Source organism: Conger conger, chromosome 9 (assembly GCF_963514075.1).
Source record: "Conger conger chromosome 9, fConCon1.1, whole genome shotgun sequence".
In the NCBI taxonomy this organism is placed as follows: Eukaryota; Metazoa; Chordata; class Actinopteri; order Anguilliformes; family Congridae; genus Conger; species Conger conger.
This window is the reverse complement of record NC_083768.1, coordinates 23,374,820-23,386,583: the sequence shown is the minus strand read 5'-3', so window position 1 is coordinate 23,386,583 and position 11,764 is coordinate 23,374,820. Positions and strand designations below refer to the sequence as shown.

The 11,764-nt window shown below is 40.6% G+C and overlaps 1 protein-coding gene across 3 annotated transcripts; it reads left to right on the top strand.

Annotated features, from left to right (window-relative positions):
• The first annotated feature begins 1,620 nt into the window (after positions 1-1,620).
• On the top strand, positions 1,621-10,688 carry LOC133136906 (BSD domain-containing protein 1-like). Of its 3 annotated transcripts, none has more exons than XM_061254778.1 (11): positions 1,621-1,687; positions 2,464-2,521; positions 3,013-3,129; positions 3,915-4,082; positions 4,432-4,486; positions 5,122-5,237; positions 5,548-5,616; positions 6,114-6,195; positions 6,602-7,021; positions 7,550-7,650; positions 8,104-10,688. In XM_061254778.1, the coding sequence occupies exons 1-11, from the start codon at positions 1,677-1,679 to the stop codon at positions 8,134-8,136; spliced, it is 1,230 nt and encodes a 409-aa protein (XP_061110762.1). In that variant the 5' UTR covers positions 1,621-1,676; the 3' UTR covers positions 8,137-10,688. The 3 variants fall into 3 exon arrangements, with proteins under 3 accessions (XP_061110762.1, XP_061110761.1, XP_061110763.1); XM_061254777.1 differs by lacking the exon at positions 1,621-1,687 and adding an exon at positions 1,766-1,842; XM_061254779.1 differs by lacking the exon at positions 1,621-1,687 and adding an exon at positions 1,860-2,213.
• The last annotated feature ends 1,076 nt before the right edge of the window (positions 10,689-11,764 follow it).

Here is an 11,764-nt window from a genome sequence, read left to right as displayed (position 1 = left end):
ATATTATTATTCTCCTACCTGGAGGCAATGGCCAAAGAACCAGTTAACTTTCGACAATATAATTTTAGTGGGCACAAACGCTAATAAATGTATTAAAGGTGCTAATCCATGCATGGACTCAATGGAGTACTACTTCATAACTAAGTTGTCAGGGATATGGTTATGACTAACACTAACACTTTTAAGTAAAAAAAATATATACATATATATATAGTGAAAACAATATGGGAAAGTGGTTACCATAGGAATCTCTCTGTAAATGAGGTCATTTTGAAATATCAACATGAAATCTGGCTGTGAATTATAAAAATAGTAACAGCACCTGTATCCTATATACTATTTATCCCAGCAACTATGCCACCCTGTACCCACATGTCAAACGAATGCACCTAAACAGGGTCGGGCTTGAGTGCCTTGAAGAGAGACCTCCTGGGAAAAAAGTTGCTGTTGCATGATGTATTGGGGGCAAAAAGCAGTGCTCATCCCAATAGACATAGTAGAAATTCAACCCAACTCTGTTTAACTTTTATAGCACTTTTCATAAATAGCCAATGTTTCACAGAAATTCCAGCCCCCCACAAGCAATTCAGGGGTAACAGACAAATTATTTAAGTTAGTTAGTTAAGTGTTGTAAATGAGAATTTGTTCTCAATCACTGGTTAAATAAGGGTCAATGAAAATAAATAAATTAGTGGCAACATATTGAGAGATTTGGTTTAAACCAGCAAGTCGTGTTTGCTAGACTATAGAAAGATATACACTCACCGAGCACTTTACTAGGAACATACTTTATTTCACCTACTTATTCATGCGATTATCTAATCAGCCAATTGTGTGGCAGCATACAATCATGTAGATACGGGTCAGTAGCTTCAGTTAATGTACACATCAACCATCAGAATGGGGAGAAAATATGATCTAAGTGACCGTGGAATGATTGTTGGTAGCAGACAGAGTGGATTGAGTATCTCAGAAACTGCTGATCTCCTGGGACTTTCACAAACACACTATTCTCTGTCCAAACACATTGATAACGAGAGACATCAGAGGAGAATGGGAAGACTGGTCAAAGCTGACAGGAAGGTGACAGTGATGCAAATAACCACACATTACAACAGTAGTGTGCAGAAGAGTATCTCTAAACACACAACGCATCATAACTCTAAGTGGATAGGCTACAGCAGTATAAGTCTAAAAAAATAAGTAATAAATACCTAATAAAGTGCTCACTGAGTGTAAATCCAATGCACACTACACTGTAGAAGGTGCTGTCTTTTGGAGGAGATGGCTCACTGGACTCACTGAGGCAATTAAAGATCCTATTGCCCTTTTAAAGAGAATGGGGCCTTCAATGTCCTGGTAAAATTCCCTCAAAACCGCCTCATTCTGGCCACCTAATCAACCTAATGTTTTACACTTAGGCTAGACTCACAGCCAATGCTTTCTGTACTCAGCAGGAATGGATACTTTGTATTTGGTATATCTACCTCCAAATACTTTATATTTAGTACATCTACCTCCATCCGCAACACACTGCAGAGTAATAGTCTGTGATAAATGTTTTATGTTTTTAACGACAGCGACGTCTGTAGAGACTAGACTTCTTTCATTCGAGTTTGTTCTGACGATGGGGTCAGAGTTCAGTGTTGTGTTGACGATGATGTCATGCAGTGAAGATGGCTGAAGGGTGAGCCTAATGTTAGCTATGCTTTGGAAACCGGTAGTAGTCTTGAAGTGCTAATTTGCCTTATCTTTGTCATTTGGCTTGTTCACGCAAGTGATGAAGCCGTTCTTCGCTAAAGCTTTAGTCTTAACTGAAAGCACAGAATGCATCATAAATAAGTGCGCGTTTGCAAAAATTACTTTAGCCAGTTTCAGTTAGATAACGAGCTTAACGTTCGCTAGTTAGCTAGCTAGCCAACTAGAACAACCACGAACCAATACCGAAAGCTGCTTGTATTTGCTGTGCTGCTAGTAAGCTAGCTAGCTAGGCAACTACTGCATCATTCGCTAAATTACATAAGAATAATACATACAGGGAATTCATCTTGAAATGCATGTACTGCGAAATGACTAAGTTACCCATGGCTGGCTAATTTAGAAATCCTAATAACTCCGTGTTATTTGAAAGGGTCCAAGAAAAGTCATCATTGCTGTTTCAGCTGCTGATTTCACTATACTAGCTAGGCTATACGGATAAATAAAATGGCTAGGTAGGATATTTAATTTAGCTAGCATGCCTGGATTATGAGAGAAAGTGTTTTATGCACTTTGCAATTGTGACTGATGAATGCACTTGCTGGCGAGCAAGTAAATAATTTGGGAATTACAATCCTTATACTGCCAATATTTCGCTGCTGTGGATCCTTTCTATGAAACGTTAGCTATCTTGCATTTATTTCCATCAATTTAATGCGATCACTTGACACTAATTGCAACACATCTATTCCTTGTCGTTTTTAGCGACGAAGGTTGGTGGGGGGGCTGGTTGCAGCAAAGTTTCCAGGCTGTCAAAGATAAGGTAGGCTTTGTTGACATTAGCAGAGAAGCTGCAGTAGCGTGATCTGATTACTGTATATATATGTTTCCCAGTAGCTTGCCGTATGCGAAATTGAAGCAAAATAATTGCAATGGGTTATTCTTGATAAAAGTAATACCTTGAAAATACCCCGCCATTTATTTTTAGCTGGAGTTGATGTTTAAGAAACATTAAAGGTCTGCTTCAGCAATCAGTGACAGTAACATTAATAGATTCTTTTTTAGGAGTTTGTACAACTTTTCCTTATTTAGGAGCATGAATATAAATCAAACGCAGAGAATAAGTAAATAAATAAAAATAGAATAAACGCGTCCTTCAATCGGATGTCTTTTTTAAATTCAGTTCTTTCTCTTAAAGTAAGGTCTACTGATTGATTGTGTTCCTCAATGGTTTTTGAAGTGAATGCAACATGAGTATATGGAATGTCTCTGTAATAGGTTTATTTTTAATGTAATCTCACCTTTATGTCCTAGTCGGCAGAAGCTTATGAGTTTATAAAACGTGACCTGACCGAGTTCTCCAGCGTAGTGCAACAGGACACGGCATGCAGCATCGCTGCCACAGCCACCGCTGTGAGGGGCAGGCTAGCAGTAAGTGGCTCAAATCCGCAGTATTGATTTGAAGTATAGCATTGAAGTGTCAATGGGATGACTGTGCTGTTAAATGTGCTCTCTGACACCACAAGACAAATGTATGTACAGGTTCACACATACTACCTACATTTAAAAAAAGTTTTTATATTATTGGGTCTGGCACATGCTGAAATTAACAACATGTGTTGCTATCTGAAATATGATACGCAGAGTTCAATAGAAAAATCCCTTTGAGTTAATTTAGTTTGTTTAATTAATACAAACCGTAATCAGGAATTACATTTTCATATACAGTGAGCTCCATAAGTCTTGGGACAAAGACGTTTTGTAATTTGGCTCTGTACTGCACAATTTTAGATTTGTAATCAAACAATTCACACTTGGTTATAGTCCAGATGTCTAGCCTTAATCTATTTATACATTTGGTATAACCATGTTGACATTATAGCACTTCTTTTACATGGTCCTCTCATTTCAGGGTACCATAATATTTGGGTCAAAAAGCTTCACTGGTGTTTCCGATTAGTCAGGTGTGTTAGTGTTTGTCAACATGAGAGTCATGCCAATGAAAGTCAAGGAAGCCATTCTGAGGCTGAGAAAAAACAAAAAAACAGGCATAGGGCAAACCATATGCTTACCAAGGCCAAATTCAGGTTTGTGATTTTACCAAAGAATTAGAAACATATGATGGGCAAATGGCAATGCGTATTTTTGTATACAGTGAAGCCCACAGTAACCTATTATGTGCCCTCTTCCCTCCACCCCTCCTTTCATTTCTACAGGTGGAAAGATCCTCAGAGGCAACAGATAAAGTGAAGAAAAGTCTTTCCAATATTTTGGGGGTGATAACAGACACCTTGGTCCCCCCACCAGACAAAACCATCGACTGTAATGTCATTACACTGGTGGCAACCCCAGCGGGGACCACTGAGGTGTATGACAGCGTCAAAGTAAGTCTCGCTTTACAGTTGCAAACAATATAATTTGTTTAGCAACACATTTTTTTTATGTCATTATTTTCCTCCTCTTTTAAATTATGCCCATGCAATTATCATCATTTGTCATCAGCTCTTGGCCCATTAGCTGTCTATGGATTGTAGCCAAATAATTCAGTTAGAATTATACCTGTCTAAACATTGCATATCTAAGTGATACGTGTTGTTGTGTAAAGAATATGTGTCTCGTACAATAGTAGACCATAGTTCAGTGGTTGCTATTGGTTTTTCATGTAAATTGTGTTGATTTGTACATAACTTACTTCAAGTGAAATAGTCACTTTACTACTTTTTATCTATGTAGGCCCGTCTCTACAGCCTGCAAGCTGACCCTGCCACTTACTGCAGTGAACCGGATGGTAAGTGCTTCTTTCTGTTGGCCAGTATTCGTCACCAAGCCGTGCTCCTTTTCATAATCGTCTCCTTTATTGCTCTTCGCAAGAAGTAGTCAGCTAATCATTATTTTGACTGCTACACATACAATTAGATCCCAGAATCTCATTATTGCGATGCTGTCCATTCCTACTGTATATATTCAGTTCTTGTATTAACATGCCTTTTTACTGTAAATCTTACACCAGTCAGATTACAAAACTGATATCACATTGAATTGGTCAAGGTAAGGTTAAAGGCTGACTATTGTATTTTTTAAGGCAATACTTGAATAACACGACTGCAGCACGACTGCTGTAGCAGTGCATAGATCACCCGTGTCATTATTTTACTATTTTGCTATCGTTAGTGTTCTAGTTACCAAAACTGTGGTGTTGCTACTTCTTGGTCAATTTAGCTGATTCATTTACAAGGGCGATCACTCTGGCACTTGGAACTGTACTTCCCTCTTGGGTTTTCAGCGTACTTGTCCCTGGTTATGATGTACACTTTATTGTACATTGTTCTGGATAAGAGCATCTGCCAAATGACTGTATGTAATGTTTCCTTTCACTTTTGCCGCATGCATTCACGGTTGTGTGGTTGTGTATGTGCTCATCAGGTCCTCCAGAGCAGTTTGAGGCCTGGTTTTGCAGCTTCAGTCTGGAGGAGAAGAAAGGGGAGATCTCTGAACTATTGGTCAGCAGCCCCTCTATACGTGCCCTCTACACCAAAATGGTGAGCTCCTCCTTGCATTTTCTAATTTATTTCACTGCTATATTTTATATTATATTATATTATATACAAGCAGGTTTTATTAAGTATAATGTCTTGGGAAGGTGCATGTCTAACCTACTTATTCCATACATACAGAGATGCTTTTTCATTCTTAGCCACATGTCCATATTTAAAGAGCTGCCATAGTTGTGTGTAAAAAATAAAAATCTGTACCTCAATTATTTTCAATATTTGTGTCCTCTGTACTTTGTTCATCTTGGTTTGTTAAAACACTGAAAATAGATAATCCACATGACTTTGTGTAATGCAGGTCCCTGTAGCAGTTTCTCACTCTGAATTCTGGCAACGGTACTTTTACAGAGTCTTTCAGCTGGATCAGGTAAATAATGAGTGCTGTATGGTGTTTGGATGTTTATGTTGGACCTCAAGATTTCACAGTGTACTGGTGAATTTTAAGTCTTGCCAGGTACTTTCAATTCTTCTGTGTTTCTTGCACCATCTAGTGGTCAGTTTGAGGGGCTTTGTAAGTTTTGAAAGAAACCCTCTTCAGTCAGACTATTGAATTATCATTGCAGTGCTTTTAATACTGCTGTTCTATTTTAGAATAATTGTACATTTAATAATGATACTTAAAATTTACAAAATGTATTTAAACAGTTGAGTATTAAACATTAGTGAAAAAATGAATGGGCAGATAAAAAAATTAGTAGTTCATCAAAAATGTAAAAAGTGAGTGAGAAAGCTGGACGTTGGGTGACGGGACAGCAGATCCTGCTCTTTAACAAGGCTGCAGCTCTCCAGCAGGTTTGTGCTGCCTTGCAGGGGCAGCTGTAGATGCTGCGCGCAGGACTGAACGAGGTTTTCTCTGACCCGCAGGAGGAGGAGAGGAGACTGGCGCTGAAACGGAGAGCGGAGAAAAGCACTGACTCAGAGGGGCTGGACTGGGAGGAAGAGGAAGGTACGCCTACATCCCCCAGAGGCCCGCTGTCACCTCGGCAGCTGTGGGGGGAAAGACAGCAGCAAATTAAATGCCGTTATACACCACACAAAATGACACCTGTAAGTACAGGATTGGGCTGAAGGAGCTGGGCTTGTAATGTTACGCCTGTCTGCCATTGTACATTTGAGGGGAGGTACTATAATGTAATTGCTGCTATAAATGTCTATCTGCACAAATAGGTAATATGTAAGAATACAGCCCAGTGAAGTATAGTGCATAGTGCATGAAATGTGCTGTTGAAGTCCCTGCTGTCCGAGATTACAAACAGGACGACGATGATGAATGTTCCGTTCCTTATCCCTGGAAGTTTTACATGTACTTGTGTTCGTTATACTCAAGGCTGCTGTTCTTCTCCCTCCCTCAGATGAGTTCATGGTGGCCACGTTCACATCTCGCTCGCACCTGAAGTCCCAGGAGGAGTCCTGCTTCACTTCGCTCTGCGCTTCCCCCGCCCCGCCGGTTCTGACCCTGCCCGCCGGACCGCCGGACGCTGGGCCCCTGACCGGGTCCGAGACGCTTGGGCTGGAGCAGGTTGGCGCTGACGAGGAGCTGGCCCTGAGGCTCACAGAGGCCAGCGCTGAGGACCCCGGACCGGACCGGGGCCCCTCGCTGCTGGGGACGGGCCGGGTCGCTGCGACGGGGGAGTCCAGCTACGCTGAGGTCGAGCTGGAACCCGCTACCAAGACCGCAGAGACTCTGAGAGGGGACGGGTCACATGACCTGAGGGTTTATGAGCTCCACTCTGACAGCGGGAAGTCCAGCCCCTCTATCAGCGACAAGGAAGGTCAGTGTCCTGTGCCACAGACAGGCAGATTGTGTACCGTAGCAGCAGCAATGCTATCAGCTACAGGAGCTACGGTTATTCCCCATTCCTGCAGGCAGAGAGGGTGCATTTTCACAAATTGCATCTTTCCACATTCTCAGCAAATTGCCAAAGTCAAGATCCAAATAATTTGTGCTCATTATTATTGTTATCAAAACCTTGTGGAGCTTCTGAATGTGGGAGAAGTCGTGCTAGAATTTATTTCCTCACATGATGCAATACTTGCACACTTTTGTACAAAGTCTGTTTACGGAAGCCATTCGGGTGAAGTAATTTTCTCGAGGAAATGACAGTTCATCTCAGCGGTCTACTTGTGTGTTTTCATACAATTTACGCTAGACCTTGCACATTCAATGTAAACTGTACACTCAAGACAATAGTTTACATGCAGTGATTCACGGCGCTCTCTTCCTAGTTCCATATTGCAAAAGCACTTTGTGCCTACGCTTTGAGTGTGCCCATCTGACCTGTCCGTGTCTCTTGCTAAAGGCTGGAGTACAGATGTCAGCGAGGACTGGGAGAAGGACTTCGACCTGGACATGACCGAAGAGGAGGTTAAATTAGCGCTGGCGATGAACACGGATGGAGAGGTGAGTTCCTGACACGGCGAAGCCTTTCTCCTACAGGATTGCTGTGCCATCTCGACTGTCAGGATTGTACTTAATTAAACCTCCACTCTTAGCAAAAATTCATTTGTGAGAATTCTTGAGACAGAGGTGCTGCAACACCCTGCCTTTTCTAGATCCCTGTGTAGAGGCTTGTCGAGGTCAACAGCAGCAGTATCCAACCATGACCCGGGTGTCTGCACAGTGACACAGGAAACTAAGTGCAGAATATATTACAGGCAGCCCTAGTTCAGGGCTGTGTCTTTCACACGACAGTGACTGCCTGCTTTGTGCTTCGGAAGGCAATTGGATCATTTGTTATCCCTGTGTTTTTTCCCCCTGTGGCAGTTCAGCAATTGTGTGTGCAGCTTTTGGCTTCCTTGCATGTGTGGAACCAGGTTTTGAACTGAACTCTTGTTCTGCCGTTTGTTCTTTCAGCTGGATGATGAAGACTGGGAGAACTGGGACTGAGGAGCATGGCATCTCCCCCAGATGAACCAGGCCGTGTGTGTAACTCCCGGTTCCAGCATCGCTTTGCCACGTGCAGAAAAGCGTGGGATGTCGGAATCATTTGGGCTATTTCTCACAAACCCCGGCTAAATGTCACCTACCCCAAAAACCAGAGGGAATGACTTAGGCCCGCTGCTGGGCTGGAGGAAGAGGCGCTAAGCTGTCGTCCTTCTTCTGCTTTAGGCGCTAGTAATTGTTGTCATGGTGATAGCGGGGCCAGCACACAACGTTGAGTCTGCTGGGCTGCGTTTCCGTTGGAGAGCGGAGGTGAACTTCGGCAAAGAGCTCAGAAATGATGGTAATTGTCAAGCGTAAATGTTGCTTCTCCTTAAAAATGTCCTTCAGAAGAAACATACTCGTGTGAAACGTCTGTGTGTGGGTGGCTGGTAATCCCAGGAGGAGATGCTGAAGATGTGTACACGGATAAGCTTTTTGGCCTGTTGAAATATTGAAATGAAAGTAAATATGTTTAAAATGATATTATATGCAGGTAATGTCCTACAGCGTGGCATTTCCATTAGTGTCCTTGACTTTGGGGTGGTTGCAGTGTTCATTAAATGCTTCTATAGTACAAAAAAAAAATGCAATATGCTGTCTGATTCAGTCTTGACAAAGGGAAGTAATTAAAATGAAAAGTACTGGCAAGCCCATTATGCTTAATTGGAGGTAACACTCTTGTCAGCACTTCAGATATGCTGTATCATGATTTTAATAACTTTATAAAAATGTGTTCAGTAGTGTCGTGCAACCTTTCACAATTAAAAAGCTTGGTAACATGACAACAGTATATTTTTCCAAGACTTTAAGATTAACTGTATTGGCTCTGGATAATATACTGTATCTGTGTAGCTGTCATGGTACTGCTTCTGACAGGAGCTTATTGAGTGCGTTGGCCCATTGTTGATGGATATTAAAGTGCAAATTTGTTCTCCAAAGAGGTGGATTTTTGATTGCAGAATTTTTTCGCATTGCATATTCACTAAGTGTGAATATGGAAATTTGGGTTTAATGGAAATATAGCCATTTAAACTCTCACTTAGGAATTCTGCTCTTAAATCTAAATTTCTAAATCTGTAAAGGAAATAATATTTGGTATATAAATTGTTGGTCCATGGATAACTTTTTTTGTCCTTGAATTATTGTTGAGTATATTGTTTAAATTTATTAAAATCGCAATGCAACTTATGTGGTTAATTCATTATTCATGATATAATATACCCCCATTACTATCCCTGAGAACTAAAGCTGCAGTCTAAATTTCAATGTATTGAGGAATGATATATCAGGAAGTTTTATTTGTAACAATATGCATCTTTATCAACAATATTGTCTTCTGTTGGTTGAAATAACATTGTTTTGTCCTGTGTAATAATAATCTGCTATATGTCCATAACTTGTAGCATAATAATGTATGGACTAGCATGTTATTATGGGATGTAATTATACTGGATAGAGTCCAGTCAAAGGGCACATCACACTGCTCCATGTTGTAATTTTATTTTTGTAACATTGTACTGGCATACATAAAGAGGATGTACTGTTCAGACAACTGAGTGATGCCTAGACAAAATGGCATGTGACATTCCTGGCATTTACTGCTCCATTCTTTCAGGGTGATTTCAGTGACCTTAATATGGAAAATATATTACCTCAGAAAGGGTTCTGTTTTAATTTGGAGTAATATGGAAATATTTGTTCTTGTTTTAACATGGAAAAGGTAATGTTGACAGTGATGCTATATTGGCACCTGTACTATCAATGCTTGGAGGTCAATTAAAAACCAACTGCTAACTAGGTTGTGATAAGGTTGTGTATTGTTTTGTTACCTGGTTTGGCCTTAACAGGTTGTGCTAAATTATTATTGTTGGTTACTGCCTTCTCACAATTTCAGTCACTATTGCAATGCACAGCCAGCAGGACAGTCCTGTTGAATGATTTTGTCTGTCTGATTTTGTGTCCATTTTGAAATAACCATAGATTGAGACAATGCTGTGTGGGGGGTCATAGAGTCTGACTGCTGTGGTGCGTTTCCTTTTACTGTTATTCATGGTTTGAGCAAATTGTACAATTTCATTTTATTCATACTGTATGTTTCATTATGAGATTAGCGTCACTAAAAATATAGTATAAATAATATAATAAAATGTCATAAAATGTCATATAATAAATGTGACTAAAACCACTCCCAGTTGAATGCATTCAGTAGAATTTTTAAAGGGCTGCTTGATTCTTACTGTTATTATTTATATAGCATTTTAGTGCTTGAAGGTAATTGCATGGGATACCTGTATGTTTCTCTGTTGTTTTGAGGTTTTTTGCTACTAGCTAGTACAGCATCAGTGATAGTTTAAGGTGGTTGTGTGTCACGTGCATGTCTTGTGTTGTGTGTGTATTAAAGTATGTATATGTATGTCCACTTGCATAATGCACTTTTAACACTAAGAGGCTTAAAGCTGTCAATTTTATAAGTATCTCTCTATTTTCCTAATGATCATTAAAACCAAATCCATACATATTGTGAGTCTGAAACATTTTGTTATAGAACTGAAGAACAGATTCCTTTGTTGCACATCTGGGATTCCATCGGAGCTAAAAAGTAATTAATTTCTTAAATGACCATTTTTTGTACTTTGAGTAGTTCATACTATGAATTAATAACAGTTATCATTGATTTATTTAGGAAGTAAATGATCATTCATGCTGTATTGTCAAATAGGCTGATGGAAAATGACCTTTCTATCAATATAAGCACAAAGCAATATGTGATATAAGCACACAAAAATCTTATGACATTGTGGTGCATGAATAGAAGAATCTAGACAAAGCACAAATGCAGTCTATTGCCATCTTCAGTATTCAGTGCTGTTATGGCCTTGTAGGCAAATATAAAATGGTACATAAAAGCAACCCAATGCAATCATTTTTCACATGGAGATGTGCTGTTCCTGCGTCAGAGCTGGGGCACTGCTTTCCTATCAAATTATTTATTGCCCTTTTGTAATGAGTCAATATGCAGTTCTATTAAAATGATTCCATTCAGTATTTCATTGTGCTATGACCAAATACGTCCTTCACTTCTCTTAAGTGAAGGACTTTGGCATATTTCTCTGTGATGGCCCTGCTTAGCATGCAGCCAGCGTGCAGAAAATGTCTGCGTGTGCTAAAGTAATTGGTATGTGCACCGTGTGTGTTTGTGCGAGGCAAACCAATGTATTTTCCAGCATGTTCTCCCGCACACAAACACCGGGTGGCGCCCTTACTCCGCTTTACCGAGCCCGGCCACTCCTCGGCACCCCGCGAGGTTGTGGCGACGGCAGCATCCTTTTTCCATGCTAGTCACGCTCCATTAGAAACATCGCCGTCGCGAGCGCTCTCATTTATAATCGCGCGTGGCATTTAGCAAAGAAACAGGCGTCTGCTTTCCCAGGGTTCTGCGTCTCTCACCTTCCCCGTGTCGCCCATTACCACCGTCTCCACCGTGGGCAAGACGCTGCTGTCCATTGTCTTTACCCCTGCCATGAATCAGAAAATGGCCATTCTTCATGGAAGAACAGAGTGCTTCATGGCTGCCTCTTGTTGCTGATGCAGT